Source organism: Streptopelia decaocto (assembly GCF_964273445.1).
Source record: "Streptopelia decaocto genome assembly, chromosome: 3".
In the NCBI taxonomy this organism is placed as follows: domain Eukaryota; kingdom Metazoa; phylum Chordata; class Aves; order Columbiformes; family Columbidae; genus Streptopelia; species Streptopelia decaocto.
In genome coordinates this window covers 98,983,725-99,004,725 of record NC_138656.1, presented here as the reverse complement: position 1 = coordinate 99,004,725, position 21,001 = coordinate 98,983,725, and the positions used below count along the sequence as shown (strand labels likewise).

General features: G+C 37.1%; 1 protein-coding gene across 2 annotated transcripts in view; it reads left to right on the top strand.

Annotated features, from left to right (window-relative positions):
• MYOM2 (myomesin 2) overlaps positions 1–21,001 on the top strand; it is an 84,310-nt gene that overhangs the window by 43,187 nt on the left and 20,122 nt on the right. For both annotated transcript variants that reach the window (XM_082048030.1, XM_082048031.1), the window contains 11 exons: positions 159–280; positions 2,439–2,626; positions 5,125–5,251; positions 9,515–9,693; positions 9,863–9,977; positions 10,567–10,723; positions 10,827–10,933; positions 12,973–13,017; positions 13,477–13,613; positions 18,391–18,535; positions 18,642–18,701. In XM_082048030.1, the coding sequence (XP_081904156.1) occupies positions 159–280; positions 2,439–2,626; positions 5,125–5,251; positions 9,515–9,693; positions 9,863–9,977; positions 10,567–10,723; positions 10,827–10,933; positions 12,973–13,017; positions 13,477–13,613; positions 18,391–18,535; positions 18,642–18,701 (1,382 nt within the window). The remainder of the gene's footprint in view (positions 1–158; positions 281–2,438; positions 2,627–5,124; positions 5,252–9,514; positions 9,694–9,862; positions 9,978–10,566; positions 10,724–10,826; positions 10,934–12,972; positions 13,018–13,476; positions 13,614–18,390; positions 18,536–18,641; positions 18,702–21,001) is intronic.

Here is a 21,001-nt window from a genome sequence, read left to right as displayed (position 1 = left end):
CATGTCATTGTATTACGGTTTCTCTCTCAGAAATATTTTCCTTTGTTAAGCATTCATGAAGTTGAGCTTTCTGGCTCTTGCCAAGATTTCATGTTACAGCACAGAGTGGTTCCTATAAAATAGATACTAATACATGATGCTATTTCTTTTTAATGCAGGTTTGTTGTTCATGGTTTGGAAACTGGAGAGCAGTATGTCTTCCGTGTGAAAGCTGTGAATCCTGTAGGATTCAGTGAAAACTCACAGGAATCAGAGGCTATAACAGTACAGGCAGCCCTTAGTAAGTACGACTCTGTGCAACTCAGCTTCTTGTTTCTGGAATGAGTTACATATTTTCAGCAATGAACTCCTTTGGTCTCATTTATTATAACAGTACATTTTGCAGCTATCAAGCATGTCCCTTTAGCGACATTTATAGCATGTGGTTGTTGGAGAGAAAAGACCGTTAAAAAAAAAAAAAAAGAAGTTATTCATAATGCCTGTTAGAAACACTGGGTTAGATTCACTATAATGACCAGGTTCCCTTCCGTTCCTCAGCTGTGACAAAGAAACTGTAAATCTTGATTAAGTTAGACAAGCAGCTTCTAGGTGATTTGGAGTGTTGTAAACCAGATTAACACGGAATCTGCTCTGTTTAGAAGGGTTTCAGGAAACTTTATTACTGTGTGGCTGAACCAAGCAGAAAATTCCCTTTGGCTGCCACAGGTTAGATCACAATCTACCTTTTCTGGTACCCTGCAAACAAAATTTCAGTGTAAGAACAGTCCGTTATGCAACATTCAGTGGGAAGGATGCATGCTGAGTGAAAGGCTGGATACTTATTTAGATAGTTATTTAGAACAAAAAAGTAGATCTGGGCTACCATGGGCCCATTTTCCTTTCTGCAGAGTTTCATACTGAAAAATTCAAAATAGAACACCTTTTCCCCACCTGGATAGCCCCTGTCTTTTGGAGAAGAAGACTAATAGGCACACTTGTCGGAACAAAATCGTCTAAAAGATTTATCATTCAGAATGACTATTAGAAGATAAATTTGTATGAGATAGTACTGACAAACTTACTCTATTTGATTTTTTTAGGACAAAGTGTGTCTCATATGGGTAGGTGGTGCATGGACACTTGTACATCTATCACCCCTATGTTGTAAATGCACTTGCACCTTTTTATTTTTTGTCACTGTGTGTTTTGAAGATGAGGATTGCATGCATTATGTCACCAAACACAGAGCACGTGGACCTTTCACACACTTAGAGGATGTGGATGGCTTTTACCCATTTCAGTAGTCTTAACAGGAATTTTACAGGACTATTTATAGGTGGCTTACCTTAGTGTGGCCAGAATCTTTCTGTGATATTATTTTAAGGGCATTTTTAGGAGTTCGATCATTCTTATTTACCAATAATGGTAATAATTACAAAGGCCGTGTTTTATGGCCTCAGAGTGTAATATCACTTTCGAAAAAAAGAACAAGAAGTCAGTTCTGCTGATAACTGTTTTCACTCTGATCACTAGTACAGCTGGAAGATCAGGGACTGTATTAAGGGCCTCTGATAACATATTATGTTCTGAATGAGGTAAGTCACATTGTTTCAGGTTACACAGGTAATTCAACTGAAAATATCAGATGAGCTTTAGAGGCAGGTGCTTAGCCTGTATTGGCTGCAGTAAAACAGGGCCAAGAAACCGATATCTTCAAGCAAACTTTCATGCACGAGTGGCAAATATGAAACACTGATTGCTAGAAAGAGAAACAGTTTTCTTCATCTCGAGGAAGATGCCTGGGTATCATTTCTGCTTTTGCTACAGATGGGTGTAAAGTCATGCAGGGAAAGTCATGAAGGAAATGTCTTTTCTGCTTCAGCATTGGTTAAGCTAGTAAAACTAAAATATTTTCCATTTCTTATAGGAAAGAAAGCGCTCTCAGTCCGAAGTAGACATATAATATGGATATAGGATGGAAAAAACATGAAGGCCATAGATCAGATAGTCATATGACTTCATTTCATTCAAGTTCATAGCCTTTTTTTAATTTTTTCTTTTCTTATTGGGTGATTCTTACTGTATTCCAAAATTACTTGAGCAGTTGGTTCCTGGTTCTTAGCAGAAAAAGATCTTCTGGTCCATTTCAATCTTCAAGCATAATATTCAGTCTGGAATCATTTTTGCTGGCATTGCCATTTCCATACCAAAGATGATCTATTCCTTCTTGCTCTTTGCTCAGAGGGCAGCACATTTGGCAGATGCTTCAAAAACATCCACATGTATGTCTAGAGATAAAATTAATGTTGACTGGCAGCTTTACACCTACTTCATTACTGATATGCAACTGATAGCAGTACGCTGCAGAAAACAAAAGCAATACAAAAAACACCAAACAACTTCAACACTGCAGTGCTTTAGACTTTGTCCTAACTCTCAGGATGCTTATTTTCTTATAGCTTGTCCATCATATCCTCATGGTATCACACTTCTGAACTGTGATGGTCACTCAATGACCCTTGGCTGGAAAGCACCGAGGTACAGTGGAGGTTCACCAATCCTTGGTTATTATATGGATAAACGGGAAGCTAACCATCAAAACTGGCATGAAGTCAATTCTTCCCTTATTACCCAGACAATTTATACGGTGGGTACTTTTTAATCCTTGTCTTTCTGGAAATGATTTGTACTATCTTTTTGCTTTCAGCAGAGTTCTACTTTCTTGCAGAAAAATTCTTTAAATACGTACTACGAGAAAAACAGGTGCTTCCATTGCGTATTTTGCAGTGCAACAAGCCTAAAACCTGTGGTAGAGCATCAGTGCCATTCTCTGCTATGAAATTTTAAGACCAATAAGGCCATTCAGATGCGGAAACTTTTGAGGAAAGAGTTGTGAAGCACATTTTTCATAGAGAACAAGATGAGTCATAAAATGCTTCATAAACTATATTCATTAATGAGCACTATAAGTGTCATCACTGTAATAACATGCAGAGAAAGGATGGAAGCATTTTGCAGGACAGATGATCATGCTGTCTGTAGAACTGGAGGCTTGTAAATGAAATAGAGGTGTGCTGAGAACAAATGTAACTGTCCCTGTTCTTAGTCTCAAAATCTGCCTTCAGCTGGAAAGGGAACTATATTAATAAAACTAGCATTATGCCTCATTGCCTCCTTTCCAGAGTACCAGAGTGATGATTTTAGTTTTGAAATGAATTACTTCTGGTTGTGCTTGCAATGTATTCAATGTTTCTTAAAAGAGGAAAATTTTGATGTGAACTTCCATGAGGAAAGCATAGGGAAGATAGGATGTAGCAAGTAATTAATCAGTCTGACACTTGTTAAATTAAGTTAAACAATCAGATTCTGTTCCCAAATACTTAATTTTATTTCCACAAGTCAGCAACTTTCTTACAAACCTCAGGGTAAATGTAACTCTTCAGCAGATATTTGGCACTAAGGTAGAAAATAATGTTGCAGATGAGCTCAGGAAAAATGTATTATGCACAGAAAGCAGGCAGCAGCACTCAAGTGTATGTACGCTTGTGAGTGAGTTTGTAACTGACATCGCTGGCATAGCAGATGAAGCGTGGATGTTGAGAAGTAAAAAAGGGCGGGTAGGATAGACATGAAAGGGCAATACTAAGCAATGATTTCCAGATATTTTCATTTTTAATGCATTTGTAAACAAATTATTAATGTAAATTAAGGAAAACCATTCAGAGTTTAATTAATTTGATATTTAAGTCTCAGTCCTGCCAGTAGCTCTACTTGTGCCTGAAGGTGCCTCTTCACACATTAGTTTGAATGACTGGAATCTGAAATACTGATGGGAAATAAAAGCCAAGCATCTTTTAGTAGCACAGAATATTTTATGACATACTGCAAGCAGAGAAGGTCCTGAGATATACAGTGCAGCACTGGGAAATCACTAAATGTTTAACCCTCCCTGATTAATAATTCTATGGGAACCCCACAAATATCCTTTCCCTTAATAACCTGGGATTTCAAAACCAATTTTACAGGTCGAATTGTTATTTTGTCTTGTGAATCACACTATACAGCTCTTTATCTTCAGGAAATTCTGCCCAAATTGTATTAGTGCCTCAGTTTTCCTAGTTTATGTTGTTTGCTTTGGTCTTGTATTTGATGCTATCCCATAATAGGTTTGTCAGCATCCCATCATATGTTTATTACCATCGTGCCAAAATCCTTTTTTTGTGTCACATTTTCCCAGATAATATAGTAATAGTTTATTTATTTGTGAAAATCTAAAACTGTTCAGTATCTCTACTAGAAGTATTACCCTCAGCTGACTCTTCCTCTTGACACATAGAATTAACTATAACTTCAGGAAAATTATGCAGAGGGCTGAGGTGTAGAAGATTTGTTTATTCTATTTAGGTGTCCTGGAAGAGGAAGGATGGAAAACGGTTTCTCCCATGAGGTACTCAAGGTGTCAACAAGCTCTTGCCTTATGGCTTGTCTACCTTGACCTCAAAATCTGAGATGGTGATATGGTGATGGACTCATTAAATAAGTCAGTGTTCATTTTACCAGGTTTCTGGCCATCCCATTTCCAGTGCTTGCTTCCTCACTTTGCAATGATAGATAATATTAAGAGAAACACGCATACAAGCCAGAAGAAATTGCTGAGAAAATATTTCTCAGAGTTCTATCAGCAAACTGTGGAACTAATTGGATTTGCTTTTCCTTTAGTTTCCTGTTGTTTTCCTTTCTTCCCTGATCAGTCCATTATGACGCCTTTAGACCAAAATGCCATTCAAACTCTTGCTTAAGTGAATGGCTTATGAATAGGCATTCATAAGCAATTCAAGAAAGTATTTCATGTTAGAACACTCAGCCATAAGTGTGTACTGGTGGACTCCCTGGACCTTTTACAGCCTCTCATGATGATACATTTGGAGCTGTTATTCCAAGGCAGATGCGGCTGAAATATGGAAGTACAATGTAGATCTCTGCAGCATGTTTGGTTTAAGAGTAAAATCTTCAAATTAGATCTTTCCAGTACTCCAGCACAGCAGTAAGACCTGACAATTAACCAATGCTTATTTTTAAGTATTTTTTTAATTTAAAGAATAGAAATCATAGCTTTTGATATATTGAATTGTTTCCTCAAAAAAGGTAGAGGATTTGATAGAAGATGCCTTCTACGAATTCAAAGTTGCTGCTGCAAATATGGTTGGAATAGGTCAACCTTCAGATCCCAGCGAACATTTTAAGTGTAAAGCCTGGACTATGCCAGAACCTGGTAAGTATATTAGTTTCACATTAATTAAGTTCAGTATAAACTCCTTAAAACTCAGTCAGCATTAAAACCCAGCCAAACCCTTCTGTGTGTCTTTTGGGTAATTTCTGCTGTATTACGTGTTGAGATTGCCATTGCTTTTGAGATCTCCTGTTAAAAGCTACCTCCACATCCCTATTCGTGACACGGAATGTCCTTGCAAGTGGGTGACCTTTACTTAGCTGGCTTAGTGTCTCCTTCTTTCACTGCCCACATCAGCTCAGAGCAGAAAGTCTTTAGTCTTTAGTGTATGTTTTTATCTCTAGCAGCTCTTCACCCCCAGCCCTACAAGTCCACTTCGCACTCACCACCTGTACAATATATAGGCATCTCTGCACCATAATTGCAGTCTATTAAGAATATTCCTGGCGTTTCAGACTCCAAACCCATGTTTTTCGGTCATGAGACAGAGCAGGGCCCTGTTTCTTGACAGAGAGGCAAGCAGCACAGTATAGACTACACTTTACAGCTAAATTCTCGCAGTCTCAACTAGTGTGCCTTTAATTATGTGTTTCCTCTGACTGTACTTAGGTGTTACCTGAGAAATTATTATTAGCCAGGTGTTAGAACCATTGTGCTAACAAACACACATAGCAATGACTGTATGCTAGTACTGAAACCTGTGTTTAGGCTGTCTGTAGTTCACCAGTGTAGAGGTAGCTGAAGACTGTTAATTGCAATGCCAACTGTAAAAAGTGTTAATTAAGAAGTATTGTGAATTCAGGCCCCCCAGCAAAAGAAAGTCAAGCTTCAATCTACCTCATGTGAGCATGTAAATCTGTGCCTATATGTTAGACAGCTAGGGAATTGGTTCTCCTCAGTAATGCTCTAGTTCTGTAAATAAACTGCGAAAGGGTTTTTGAATGCCCATTCTGCTTATTTTATAACACCTTCGCTCATACTGGGCAACACTTTTGCTGAAGTTATTTCTGATGTCTGGTACTGATTTACCTGAACAAAACATGTCACAGTACAGTCCATAATGAAAACACAGGCACCTACCACCTTCTTTTCCCCAAAATGCTGTAAAATACTGCTGTGTTGTTAAGTAGAATTCTATTTATGACACTGAGCTTTGGTATGCAATTAAGGATCCATTCTAATACTTGTTTATGTCACAGGAGCTGTCTAACACCTACATACATCTGTTTCTTGCCTAAATGTTCATGCAGTTATTTTCTCAGCACAGAATAAAAAAATCCAACTCCTAAGTCTGGTTTTGTAAAAGTATTGCTATATGTAAAAAGTAATTCTTGCCTGGAAGAAGGAACAATCCACTAAGATAATGGAATCTTTTGCTAGGAAAGACTCTCAAATGTCATGTAATTCAGCTGCTTGCCCACATGCAGGATCCGCTATACCTATCTCATTATCAGATGCTTGTCTAATCTACCCTTAAAGATTTCTACTTGTGAGAAGGTCCAGGGTCTTTGGACAGGGTCTATTCCTAATCTTACTATGCTTACAATTTAAAAGCTTTTCTAATATTCCTGAATCTCTCTGCCTGCAATCTAAGCTTGTTTGCTTCTTCTCCTGTCCACCAAGTACACAGAGGAGATTATTATTTTCTTCTATGCAACAGCTTTTCTAATGTGTTTAAAGGCCTTATCAGATCCCTAGCTTTCCCCTTAAGTTGACCCAGTCTATTTCATGCAACCTTCACCATAGATCTTGTATTTCCTATCTCTAAATAAACATTTTTTTTTGTTATTCTTTGTACTTGAAGTTCCAGTTGAACTTGAACTTCTAGTTGGTTCATGTCTTTCTTGAATGGCAGTGCACAAATTGCAGATATTATTTCAAATAAATATTTTTCAATGCTGAACAAAGGTAACACCACACCTCCTGCAATAATTTGCCTGCTTACAAATCCCCTTCTACTTGTATTTAAAAAAAAACATTACACTGTTATACTAAGTTCCAACTTTACTTCTTTTAATGCAAAATTCTTTTCTGCAAAACTGCTTGCTAGAGAGTTGTTCATGTTTTCTAGTTAAATTCTCCTGTGTTCATAAATCTTACTATATGGATTTAATGACATGGCAAAGCTGTCAATAACAAATGTTTAATCTCCTGACCTTAACTCCCCCTGTGTTAATTACATTTTACTATAATTTTGTAATATTTATTATAAATGCATCATCAGTAGAACAATAATTTTCCTTAAAAAAAGCATCTGTGATTTATACTCTCTACAGTGTCTTGAAAACATCAATGAAATTATCTAGTATAATAAACAAGTGAAGATTATCCTTCATTTTGAATGATATATAAAGAAATAAAATAAAAGGCACTCTCAGGAAATGAAGAGAGTGAAATTTCCATTTTCATAATTAACAATCTGACCTTTCTACTCCTTGGCTGATTACATTGTTCTCATTATGAAACTATTTTAATGGAGAGTATTGCATTTTTACTGCTTAAAAAACTCACCATAACTGACCAACCTCTTTTTTAGAATAAGTTTTTAAACAATGACTTAGCAATAATGAAAATAAATAATTGAGATTTAAGACTAGAAGAAAGAAGCTGACTCTTCCCTGACTTACTAAAGATACTGAAGACTAATGCAATGTGACTGCAATATAGTCCCAGTGTAAATGAAATATTCTTCCACATTTGATATGGAAGGGAGGTTTCCTTAGAAAGGCCAGACCCCCTTGCAGAATTGCCAGCATGAGTGATGGATTCCTTGCCCAGAGCCTATAATTATTTCATCCTTTTGCAGAACTCTAGTCTTAGGTATCTCTCTGAGCCTCTGTGAGTTAGCAATGATAGCTAATGAATTATTTTACATTACTTAAAAAAAAAAGAAAAAGAAACATCTATGGTCTCAGAATCCTCAGAATTGAACATACTTCATTACACATTTTCTTCTACTGTCTAGATTTCTAGCAGATGTGGCTGCCAGCAGAATTTTAATTATCTGTGGCTATGTAGACATTTAGGTTGGGATTTTTAAAGACCCCTCTGACAAGGCTTTAGGCTCCTTGAAAATTGCAGTCTTTCCATGAGAAATCTAGTATTTATCCTCATAAGGTCTGCAACAGGTACTCATGTTTTTTTTTTTTTTTTTCCTGAAATGTATTTATCCACTCTGGAGAAACAATATTATATATTTTTTTCATATTTGCTGAATATTGTCCTTTACAAATGTAATGTTCATTAATTACTGGTTAATACCATGTAGGCTTCCCTGACAATCAATCAAGCTTATTTGTAAGGCTTTTCACTTTTTTAAAAATTTTAAATGGTGAGGTGTATTATAGGATAAATTAATGTCTTGAATTAGGCCAAACTGACAACACTGTGAAAATCCCTATATCTTGGGTACTTTCAGGTTTCCTTACTTTAAATTTAAACCACAAGAAACAGGCTTCCAGCTATATTATTTGGTTGAATATCAGTATTCTGTCATGAGTGTATTCACCATGGTAGGAAACTGATATGATTATGCTTTTATAGTCTACTGGTATAAATAAATATTAAGAGTATAGTAGAAAATTAGTGCTACAAGTTAAACTGAATATCACTAGAACACTTAAGTAAAGAAGGAAAGTATAGTAGGGAGAACAGAACCTGATAGATGCCAAGGTATGAACTCTCACTTATTCATAGAGCATCAGGATGGTTTTGGTGTAAATAGCTCTCCTAACAGCTATTTTCTTGAGAAGTTCTTCTTGGTTATTGTTATCCACCTCACAATGGAAAATTCTCTGTCAGGGAACGAGGAAGCTGATCCAAACTTCACCTGTTTCAGTGGGTTTTGGATTACTCTGAAGGATCCTGGTTCCTGTATACCAACGAAAAAATAAAACCCCTGGTGCTAAATTATAAGCCTGAGTCAGGCTCTGTGAAGCTACTCTGATGTGGGGCTGGTGAATTAAATATTAGACAAAACCCCTCTGTTACTTGTTGGAAAATTTTGAACTGCATGGGTTTTTCCACATGAATAACTTTCCCTTAAAATGGAGTTACTGAGATCTAGCTGAGACTGTATGCTTCAGAATACTAATGTCATGCACTGCATGAAGCAGCTATTGCTGTACACAACTGTGAGGGGAAAATGACCTGAATACCACATATACCAGGTTTGTTGTAAAGGATGAGATTTTTGAAAGCAAACACAGTCAAAAGAAAATTTAAGTGGTACATTATGGCCTATACAGGACAGTTTGCAAAACTTTATTATATTGAAATGAACATCCAACATCTGAAATATTTTAGGTCCTGCCTACGGTCTCACGATTTGTGAAGTCAGAAATACATCACTGGTTCTTCTGTGGAAAGCTCCTGTGTATGAAGGCAAAAGCCCTATTACTGGGTATTTAGTGGACTATAAGGAAGTAGACACAGAAGACTGGATCACTGCTAATGAAAAACCTACTTCAAAGCGCTATTTTAAGGTAACACTCTCATTGGTTAGTATTAATTAAAAACTGAGTTCTAAAAGCATCTGGTTGAGGACAACAACGATTTGTACTTGAACTTAGGCTTCTGCTAAAATCTTCATATAAGTAAACAACAGAGTTTAGATTGTTTTTTAAACTGGCTTTGCTCTTTCTCTTGTTCAAGGTCACCGATTTACATGAGGGTCATACCTATGTTTTCAAAGTTCGTGCAGTGAATGATGCTGGGGTAGGCAAGTCATCTGAGATATCTGAACCAGTGCTTGTCGAGGCACGTCCAGGTAATTAACTATTTTATCTCCTCTGCTTCTAAACTTCTGAAATACTTAGAAGTAGATTTAGTCAATCTGATTTGATATTGTGGAACAGGTAAGTATATCAAGTGTTAAGAAGCCCTTGGCCTTAAAATTTAAAGAAATCATGTGGATACAGAGGTACTGTCAACACTTTTTGTTTTATTTACTGCAGGAAATGTTTGATAATCAGTTAGTTTAGTTTTTATTCTCATAAACAAAGGTGCTACCTCCTGTGAGCAAAAAGTATGACGATACATTTATTAAAGCTTGAAGAGTAATAATAACATTAATTTACTTCAACTGTTAATATCTTCTCATATTCAGCTGCATTTTATAGATTTGTTTGTCAATAAGCATTTATAATTTTTATTATTCCTTTTTTGTGTGTTTGGAATAAGAATCTTGCTAGTATGTGATGCTGAGTCAGTACATGACAAAAACACACTTTGAGATCTGCAAGATGAATATCTGTTAGTGAAGATGGGCAAAATTTGCACAGGCTTTAGTAATTCCTGAATTGCAGCTCGAAAAAAAAAATACAGCCTTGACATTTGAGTTTATTCCTATTTTGCAGGAACAAAAGAAATCTTTTCAGGTGTGGACGAGGAGGGTAATATTTACTTGGCTTTTGAGTGCAAAGAAGCCACAGATGCATCTGATTTTCTGTGGGGTAAATCATATGAAGAGATTGATGATTTTGATAAGTTTAAGATTGAAACAGAAGGAAATCAGTAAGTCATACCAGTCTACCATATATTAGAAGTTTGTCTTGTTAAATACCTCAATATCATGAGAAACCCCGCTAATTATATGCTTCTTTATTGATGATTTTAGTTCTAAGCTGTACTTCAAAAATCCTGATAAATCAGACTTGGGAACTTATTCCATCTCAGTTACTGACACAGATGGGGCTTCATCCAGCTTTGTTATGGATGAGGAAGGTAAGTTCCTTACCATCTCAAGTCTTTCTTAATTTCATCACCTCAACTGCTCTAAAAATTATCCAAGGGAAAATAAAAAAAGAACGCCACAACTCTCCCAATTTTTCCTATGCATTAAGGAAAAACGAAAAAGACTACACAACGTGCTTTGCATGATTACTTATTTTTCTGATTATCACAATAATCAAAGTTGGGATAACTTCAGGCAATTTTTATTAAAAAAAAAAAAAAAAAAGAGATTATGTCCAATTAGAGCTGTTTTCTTTATGCTGAGACTATAATGCTGTTTGCAAATACCTGTTACATTTCCAGTTAAATGTCTGAAAATGTTGCTTTATGCACTGTTTTGTGAATTTCTTTCTCTAGTGGGTCACTTTTTCTGTGCTTTCACTTTATAGCCTTTCACATCTTATAATAATTGGTCCTCTGTTAGCTGTAAAGCTACCACCAGATCTCTGCTAACCAAGGAGCCTAATATAGACGTAGACCTTGAGGATCTAAATATCGTTTCATATAACTGAGATGAAGAGAATTAGTGAGAAGAATATGAACAGGAGGATGTTGCTTCAACAAGATCTGAATACACTGAGTTAAATTTTTCTTTGCCTTAAATTTATATTAGTTTTGCTTTAATTCATTGTGGCTATTTTGTTTCATTGGAGCTGCAATGAATTTGCTAAAATCTGACTTTATTTTACTATTGAGAGCTGCTGAGGTGAAAGGCAAAGGGAGGGACTTTTCTATTTTGAAATAGCACAAAAATTAATTTGGTGCTTTCCCAGTCCATAGGCTGTATTTGCTATGGCCAGTTCCTTAAGCATGAAAATCCCTCTACTTCATTCTTTCTAAGTCATTTAAGGAGAGGAGATGAGATTGTGTGAGTCTGTTAGTAGGCTGAACTTTTATCACAGCGTGAACCATATGAAACCTTCCTTTCAAAGTAGATGTTGAGAAGAAATCCATATACAGCCACAAAAACTATGATTCTCCAGGACACGGACCATTTGTGTGGGCTATTAGTCTTTACCAATATCTACTTCTTGTGGTAAAGCTAAACTTGCAAAATTTTAATTTTTCCAATAAATACTGTAGGAAAAGACAGATATGCATTTGATCATGAGAAGTCCCCTTTGGCTAAGTTTTGAAGCATCACTCTGAAACCTGTCTGTAGGTCTTGTCACCATCAGCCCTACCTTTGAAGATTTTTTTTTTTTTTTAAAAAAAGACCACTGAAGGTGTTTCCCATCCTACACATATCTCATGTCTTCTCTGGTAATATCTGTTACTTAAATTTACATTGTTTGTACTGGCTCCCTGCACAAGTGTCAGATTTTGTATTCTATCACTGAAAACCATTATTTCACTACGCACTTCCTCAAATACTATAAATTCTTTAATTTTCTTAAATCCTTGACAATGTCATAAATCCTTGCTAATTTTCTCTGGTCTTTACATTATCTTTAATTTTGGAATTGGCGGTAATGTTCATCTTCTAAATCTTTATTAGTAATGAATATGATAAAAAGGGTTAGTATGTAAATCTAACCAAGTGATTTCTAGACACTTGCACGGCCTTCATGAAGATTTAATGCATTAAATAGAATTTTCTGTACCTTTTTCAGACTTAGCTGCACTCAATTTTGTTTCCTGTCACAGTAAAACAAGCGTTTCAGGTAGTGTTAGAAAGAAAGTTAGCAGATAAAGGAACGTCATTCACTGCTTAGAAGCTATTTTATCCCGTCTTTCATTTAAATCCCATGGACATTTAAAAATATTTCTTTCCCTTGTTTAGATTGATTCACATAAGACAGTGTGTATGAAAATGCATGAAGTAGGAACACTTGTCAAATCCATGTCTCAGATCTCAAAGTTTATGAAATCTTATTTTTTAGTCATCATTTTCTGAAGAGAATTGGGTATTTCACATATAAGACTTAAGGGGATTATCTGCTGATTCTGATATGTACCTTAATTGACACTTGTTTTGTCACCATATTTTTCAGAATAAATTAAAACATGAGTATTTTTCTTAATTTCAGAGTTGGAACGTTTGATGGCACTAAGCTATGAAATAAAGAATCCAAGTAAGTTGAAGACCTGAATATATTTGATACTTCTAGAAGAAATATAATTACATACTAATGACTGGAGTTCCAAAAATGTTCTTCCTGAGACAAAAGCAGTTTCATTTTTCATGGAACAATGTGCTTCCTTATCATTCAATTCATTTAGAAGAATATTAGTTTGCAATGAATAAAATCATCCTTGCCCAAAGTCTTCTGAAGTTTAACTTTGACAACAGACTACAGGTTGCTACTAGCCAATTCCTTAAACAGTGTGCAAACTATAAGCTGTAAATTCTTTTCTCTCTTTGAGAAATTAATTTAAAACTCAGCCAAAGACTGCATTAAACTTTGTTGCCCTGCATAAAATTTATGCTATGTTCAGCATTCCATAAATAATAGGGAGACGTGTTACAATAGTGCTTTTTCTCACAAGGATTCAAGCATTATTGACTTTTGATTGCTTTTTTTTTCCTGCAGCAATACCTCTGAAATCAGAATTAGCTTATGAAGTTCTTGAGAAAGGAGAAGTCCGTTTCTGGATTCAGGCTGAAAGCTTATCACCAAGTTCTACCTTCAGATTTGTTATTAATGATAAAGAAGTTGAAAACAGTGATGTAAGTAAATATTGAGTACTATATATATACATGTGATTTTGTTTAATAAAACTTTATGCATTAACAAGTATTCCATTTTTATAGTTGCTTAAAATCATACTACTAAGGTCTGATAGGAATGCCATTTTTTTAACTTGAACATTATTATTTTTTTTCTTTATGGAATTCCTGTTGCAGAGTGATTCTATTAATACAGAAAAAAAGAGAGCAATGTTTAATCCTCAGAAGTTCATATTCACTTTGGGTAGCTGGCTGACCAACAGCCAAAGAGAAGGAGAATAGACACAGATCAATTTTAAACACATCTGACTAAAAGTAGTTTACACATATTTTGGGAAATTGGCTCAAGACAAAAAAGTGCTTCAAGTACAGTTTTGGACTCCAAACCAGCATGATGTGCTTTTCCCAGAGAGCCTCTGAGGCTCCTGTTTCTAGTTTTACATATAATGTGGGAGACACTTGACAATGCAACAGTGATCATAGATATAAATCTTTTAGATTATGTCAATTTCCTTTTTTTTTTCATTCTGGCCTAGACACTAAATGGGTATTGAGTAGCTACATGGGGATGTAAGGGCAGGCCATCATCTTCCTACATTTTTATAGTTCTAGGAAGACCTTTCATAGAAAGGGACAGAAAAAAGTGGTCACATTAGGCTGAGAAGAAAGCAAGGTCATACCTTGGCAGGGTGGGAGTATGGTTCACCTACTGGGCATAAAGTACAGCACTGTAAATATACTTTCCTGCAAGGAATCCACCTCCAGTGCAGCTGTTTGAAAGGTTCAGTTTATTCCTGAGGATGCAAAGCCTGGTTTTGGCGAGAGAAGCTTGTCAACATTTTTATGCCATAGAAGCAAAGAGCATTTACTTTAATTACATATTGACAAGTGGAAGAAGACATGTTTCTGAGTAAAATACTTGTGTTTTTCTTACTCTAAGAAGTAATAAACTATAGCACTGAAAACCTGAATATTAGTGACTAGGATGTATTGAAATGACAATATTCTGTCTTGGCAATGTTAGTGAAACAGAACAAGTTATTTTTAGTTCACATATGTTTTGGAAGTGTTGACATCAGAGAGAGTCTTGAAGTGGAACTGCATTATTTCACCTCTTTAATTAGTAACCCACAGGTGACATTTACGTTTGGAGACTGATGATATTTTTGTGGAAAGTCACATAAAAGCCCAGTATTTATGGTGCCCATAAAATCATTGAACTTCATCTTGCTGCATAATGGCAATAGTTAGAAGCCTAATTACACTCTAAAACCTGCCTGGAGACTGGGCCACAGTCACTGAACATGTTCAATAGACCGTTATGCTGGTGAATTGTAGCCTGATTCTTGACATTGGCTGAAGTGATAAATTTTCCCTTCTAGGTCGTAACAGGGAATGGGTTCAGTAAAATTTCAAAATAATCTGAGAGTGGAATGAACTAGGCCCCATTTAATCAGCTGTCATTTAAATATTTTAATATTTTTTTTTCCTGCACCCAAAGCAAGAAATAAAAAGAATTATATAAGTGTGATAAAAGATCAGATTAAAACATACATCTTGTTCTTCATTTTCTGCTTCTGGCAAATTTCAATTTAACATTCTCCCTGAGAACTCATGAAATGAATACAAGTGTTGTCCCTGACCTCTGTGGGCAAGAGACTGTAAGCGAGAATTTGAATTTGCACTTTTTGATAGTTTGAAGTTTATAACTTCTCTTTTTAACCTACCTGGCCGGTCTCCTCAGCTTTTACAGTGAAACTCTTACAAGTAATTCTTCTACTTAACTTCATGACTAATTAGGCATTGTCTTATTCTTTGACATTATATCTTTCTTTGAACTATATATGGGAAAGTGCATATCTGAATTATATGAGCATTTTCCCTTGTTATTTTATATAAACGTTATACCTCAGTCCCTTCCCACTAAGTTATTTATTTAACAAATTGTTATCTTAATCAATCTGTTGAGTAATGTTTTGTTAATTCAATTATCTTTTATATTTCCTCATTCTTCAGTTACCCCATTAAGATTTAAACTAGTATTCTTTGTACATCTGAAAGTACCACTAGTGAATGCTAAACATCTTGACTATGTCTACACTATTCTTCCAGGCTTCTTGTCCACACAACAGTGAATCTGTTCTTGAGGTTGGTCAGGAGGTGTCCCTCAAAGCTGAAGTAGATATGTCAGTGGGGTCATTTGTAATAATTTCGGATCAGTACTTAGAGGTCCTTCCTTCCTTCCTTCCTTCCTTCCTTCCTTCCTTCCTTCCTTCCTTCCTTCCTTCCTTCCTTCCTTCCTTCCTTCCTTCCTTCCTTCCTTCCTTCCTTCCTTCCTTCCTTCCTTCCTTCCTTCCTTCCTTCCTTCCTTCCTTCCTTCCTTCCTTCCTTCCTTCCTTCCTTCCTTCCTTCCTTCCTTCCTTCCTCCCTTCCTCCCTTCCTCCCTTCCTCCCTTCCTCCCTTCCTCCCTTCCTCCCTTCCTCCCTTCCTCCCTTCCTCCCTTCCTCCCTTCCTCCCTTCCTCCCTTCCTCCCTTCCTCCCTTCCTCCCTTCCTTCCTCCCTTCCTCCCTTCCTCCCTTCCTCCCTTCCTCCCTTCCTCCCTTCCTCCCTTCCTCCCTTCCTCCCTTCCTCCCTTCCTCCCTTCCTCCCTTCCTCCCTTCCTTCCTTCCTTCCTTCCTTCCTTCCTTCCTTCCTTCCTTCCTTCCTTCCTTCCTTCCTTCCTCCCTTTCCTCCCTTTCCTCCCTTTCCTCCCTTTCCTCCCTTTCCTCCCTTTCCTCCCTTTCCTCCCTTTCCTCCCTTTCCTTCTTCCCTCCCCCCATCACTTCCTCCCTCTCTTTTCCTACATTTTATCTAAATGTGGCTTTAGGTATGTTCTTCTAGTTTTGGGAATCAATAAAAAGGTTAACCAAACCATTCTGTTTATACAACATCATATCTCCTTTTGACAGTAGCAGGTGTATAATAATTTACTGCATAGAACTCCTTCTAGGTGGTGACATTTTCACCTTGAATACTAAATTAATTTTTGGGTTTGTAACTACAAGAAAGATGTTAAAGTGCTAGAGTGTGTCCAAAGAAAGGAAATTAATCTCACGAAGGGTCTGGAGCACGTGTCTTATGAGGAGCAGTTGAGGGAACTGGGGCTGTATAGTCTGGAGAAAAAGGAGGCTGTAGCATGGAGGGTGTTGGTCTCTTCTCCCAAGCAGCAAGTGATAAGACAAGAGGAAATGGTCTCAAGTTGCACCAGGGGATGTTTAGATTGGATATCAGGAAAAATTTCTTCACAGAAAGGGTTGTCAGGCATTGGAACAGGATGCCCAGGGAAGTGGTGGAGTCACCATCCCTGGAAGTATTTTAAAGACCTGTAGATGAGGACTCTAGGGACATGGTCTGGAGGTGGACTTGGCAGTGCTAGGTTAATGGTTGGATTCAATGTTCTTAAAGGTCTTTTCCAACCAAAACTGTTCCATGATTCTGCGATTTGCTTTCCCGTCCCATCATGAATGGAACAGTTAGTGCAGGGGTGTCAAACTAATTTTGACCAACAGCCACTGTTTTATACAGTCCTAAACTTACATTTGGCCCTTTGAAGGCAACCATAAGGCTGATGTGGGCCCCAGTGAAAATGAGTTTGACAGCCCTGAGTTAGTGTATAATATATACTTGACCACACTGGTTACCTAGAAGTGTTCATCAAGTAACTTTGAATTATTTACACTTTGCTCTAGAACTTTGTCAGTTGAGATTCAAACAATATCACTGTTAGTGGGACACACAGTCCTTACAGTTGTTACTCACTGAATGAAAGATGATATTACTTAGTAAAAGGTGGTTGTATCTAAAATAGTACCTCCAAATTCAAAACACATATTTTGCAAGTATTGTCCAATATTTGCTTGCAATCTTCTGTTTCCTTGACAATGCCTGGCAATAATTTATCTTTCTGGAGTATTTAACACAAAGCAAACAGAAAAAGGACACAAACAGAAAAGGGACACAAACAGTGAAAAGCATATTTAACTTTGAATTCAAGTCAATATTTGGTGTTTTGGGTATTCTGCAAGCACTTTAGTAGATAACTAGATGTTTTGACAGGATTGCAATTCTCTTTTACTGGACTTGGTTGTTCTTTTTAGTTCTCAGAAGCTTTGTTGGTTTTGCATAAGTTACTGTTCTCATGGTCTTGCACTTTGATGTTCTTTGAAAAGAATATCTGGAGTTAGATAAGCAAATCATTGTAACCTTCCTAAAGAAACTTCTTTAGTGAGAAAATAGGATCCAGTATTGAGCTGCCACATGTATCTCAGAGATGTTTAGTAGTGATGACTTTTTTTTTTTTTTTTTGTGATGGATTATTTTGTGATGGATTTACTTGGAGATCCACAGTTGAGTCTAGAAACTTAATACCTCCAGCTATTTCTGGACCTTGGTAGGAGTATTGCTTCAGCCTAGCAAGACCTCTGGTTGAACTGGAAGCTGCTGTGCAGCTAAAGGCTGCCTATGTAGGTTCATCTTCAAACATGCATAGTGGCATAAACTATCATTTTTAAATCCAAACCAGCTGTGTTATGACAAATGCAGCTGCACACAGAGGTTTCTATCATCACTGGGATCTTGCACAAGAGTAAATATAAGCAGAGCCCTGTTTCCATATTTTACAATTAAAAGGGTGTGAAAAAGATTGATTGTGGAGAGAGATATAAAACATGATTAATTTGATAGGAATCATAAGTAATTTACACTATACCAAAATAAAATTATTACTTATTTATTTCAGAGACATAAAATACATTGTGACCATTCAAATGGCATTATAGAAATGGTGATGGACCGATTTACAATTGACAATGAAGGCACCTACACAGTACAGATTCAAGATGGAAAGGCTAAGAACCAGTCTTCTTTAGTTCTTATTGGAGATGGTATGTTCACTGAAACACTGAAACTTTGATGAAGAAATGAACTTCAATCATTCTTTGAATAATTTTGTGACTAACTCATTTTTCATTCACCTCTTCTGAAATCTAGTATTCAAGGCAGTATTGGCTGAGTCTGAGCTCCAGCGGAAGGAATTTCTCAGGAAACAAGGTAAGACTGGTGACTTTAGGCCCAGTTTGCAGCTAATGCTGCATCCCTGTTGAATACAAAATGCTTCTGACTTCCATTGATTTCATTAGAAGATGAGTATATTGCCCAGTTTGAGGACACACTGAACGCTTGGTGGATCTTATTTTCCAGCATTGTCATATGATCCATGCATGTTATGACAGAACTTCCATTAAATAGAGAAGTAAAGTGGGAGCTCTTATAAGAGGTTATCTTTGCTCAATATTTATGAGAAGTATGCCTGCTGTAGGCTCTGATCCAACAACATATTTCAGCACCTTTGATATTAAGTACACAAACTGTCCCTTCAATATACTTCACAGAAGAGTAGACAGCATAGTGTCAGACTAGGAAGATTAAAAACTTGATCTTGTGTTTTCTGTCCAGGCAAAATTCCAGGAACCAAATGCATACTTGTTGCATAGTTGCTATACAGTTACAGAGTTTGTTACATAAGTGTTACTGATAGTTCTTGCAGCTGTAATTAAGAATTAATATTGGATACCTCACTCAGAATTCTAACACTGTGAAATCCATAAAAGGTTGAGTTTGTGCTCTAGTTTGTAATTTTCACTTGGTAAGCACACAGCCTTTAGGATAAAAGTAACAATAATAATTAAAAATATTGTAAGTATCTTAGGTAAGATTCTCTATACAAGCAATGTAATTCTATTATTTTTTCTGGTTTTGGGGGAGGGATTTTTTTTTAATAGATTTAGGAAAGAAATTATACCATTTACAGCATAAATTCACAACATCTTTCAGTTCTCAGTGTTTCAAGTGGAAGTCTGGAACTTTGCTACCTGCCATGTCCTGCCGACACTAAAACTTATAAATTTACAGACATGAGTAACCACAATAACTTTAGAAAGGCTGTGCATATTAGTAAATTTACTTAAGGATATATGTATTTGCAAGATTGGATCCTCAGTGGGGAAAAGGAATATTTCCTGTTTTGCATGCAATGTTTAATATATTTTAAAACTTTATATTATTTGGAAAAATAATGTTACAGAATCAGAGAATGTTTGGGGTTGAAAGGGACCTCTAGACATCACCTAGTCCAACCCACCTGCTAAAGCACGTTCACCTAGAGCAGATTGCACAGGATCACATCCAGGTGGGTTTTTAACATCTCCAGAGAAGGAGACTCCACAACCTCTCTGGGCAGCCTGTTCCAGTGCTCTGGCACCTTCAAAGTAAAGAAGTTTCTCCTAATTTTCAGATGGAACTTCCTATGTTTCAGTCTGTGACCGTTTCCCTTCATCTTGTCATTGGGTACCACTGAAAAGAGTCTGACCCCGTTCTCTTGACATCTGTTCTTAAGATATTCATAAGCATTGATAAGATGCCCTCTCAGCCTTCTCTTCTGCAGGCTGAACAGACACAGCTCTCACAGCCTTTCCTCATAAGAAAGTTGCTCCAGTCCCCTAGTCATCTTGTTAGCCCTCCACTGGACTCCCTCCAATAATTCCTTGTCTTTCTTGAACTGAGGAGCCCAGAGTTGGGCAAAGTACGCCAGATGTAGCCTCACTAGAGTGGAGTAGAGGGGGAGGATAACCTCCCTCATCCTTCTGGCCACATTCTTCCCTGGGATACTATTGGCCTTCTTGGCTACAAGGGCACATGGCTGGCTCATAGTCAACCTGTTGTCCACCAGGACTCCCAGGTCCTTCTTCACATAGCTGCTTTCCAGCAGGTCTACCCCTAACTTGTACTAGTGCCTGGGGTTATTCCTCCCTAGAAGCAGGACCCTACACTTGCCTTTGCTGAACTTCAATAGGTTTTTCTCCACCCAGCTCTCCAGCCTGTCCAGGTCTTGCTGAATGGCAACACATCCTTCTGGTGTACCAGCCACTCCTCCAAGCTTTGTGTCATCAGCAAACTTGCTGAGGGTGCACTCTGTCCCTTCATCCAGGTCATTGATGAGCAGGTTGAACAAGACTGGACCTAACACTGACACCTGTGTAACAGCACTAGCTAGAGGCCTCCAACTAGACTCCACGCAGCTGATCAGAACCCTCTGAGCTCTGCCATTCAGCCAGTTCTCAATCCATCTCACTGCCTGTCATCTAACCCACAATTCCTGAGCTTATCTGTAAGGATGTTCTGGGACACAGTGCCAAAATCCTTGCTTAAGTCAAGGTAGACAACAATCACTGCTCTCCTCTCATCTACCCAGGCAGTCATACCATTGTAGAAGGCTATCAGATTGGTCAAGCATGATTTCCTTCTGGCTAATCCATGTTGACTACTCCTGATAACCTTCTGTTCCTCCACAT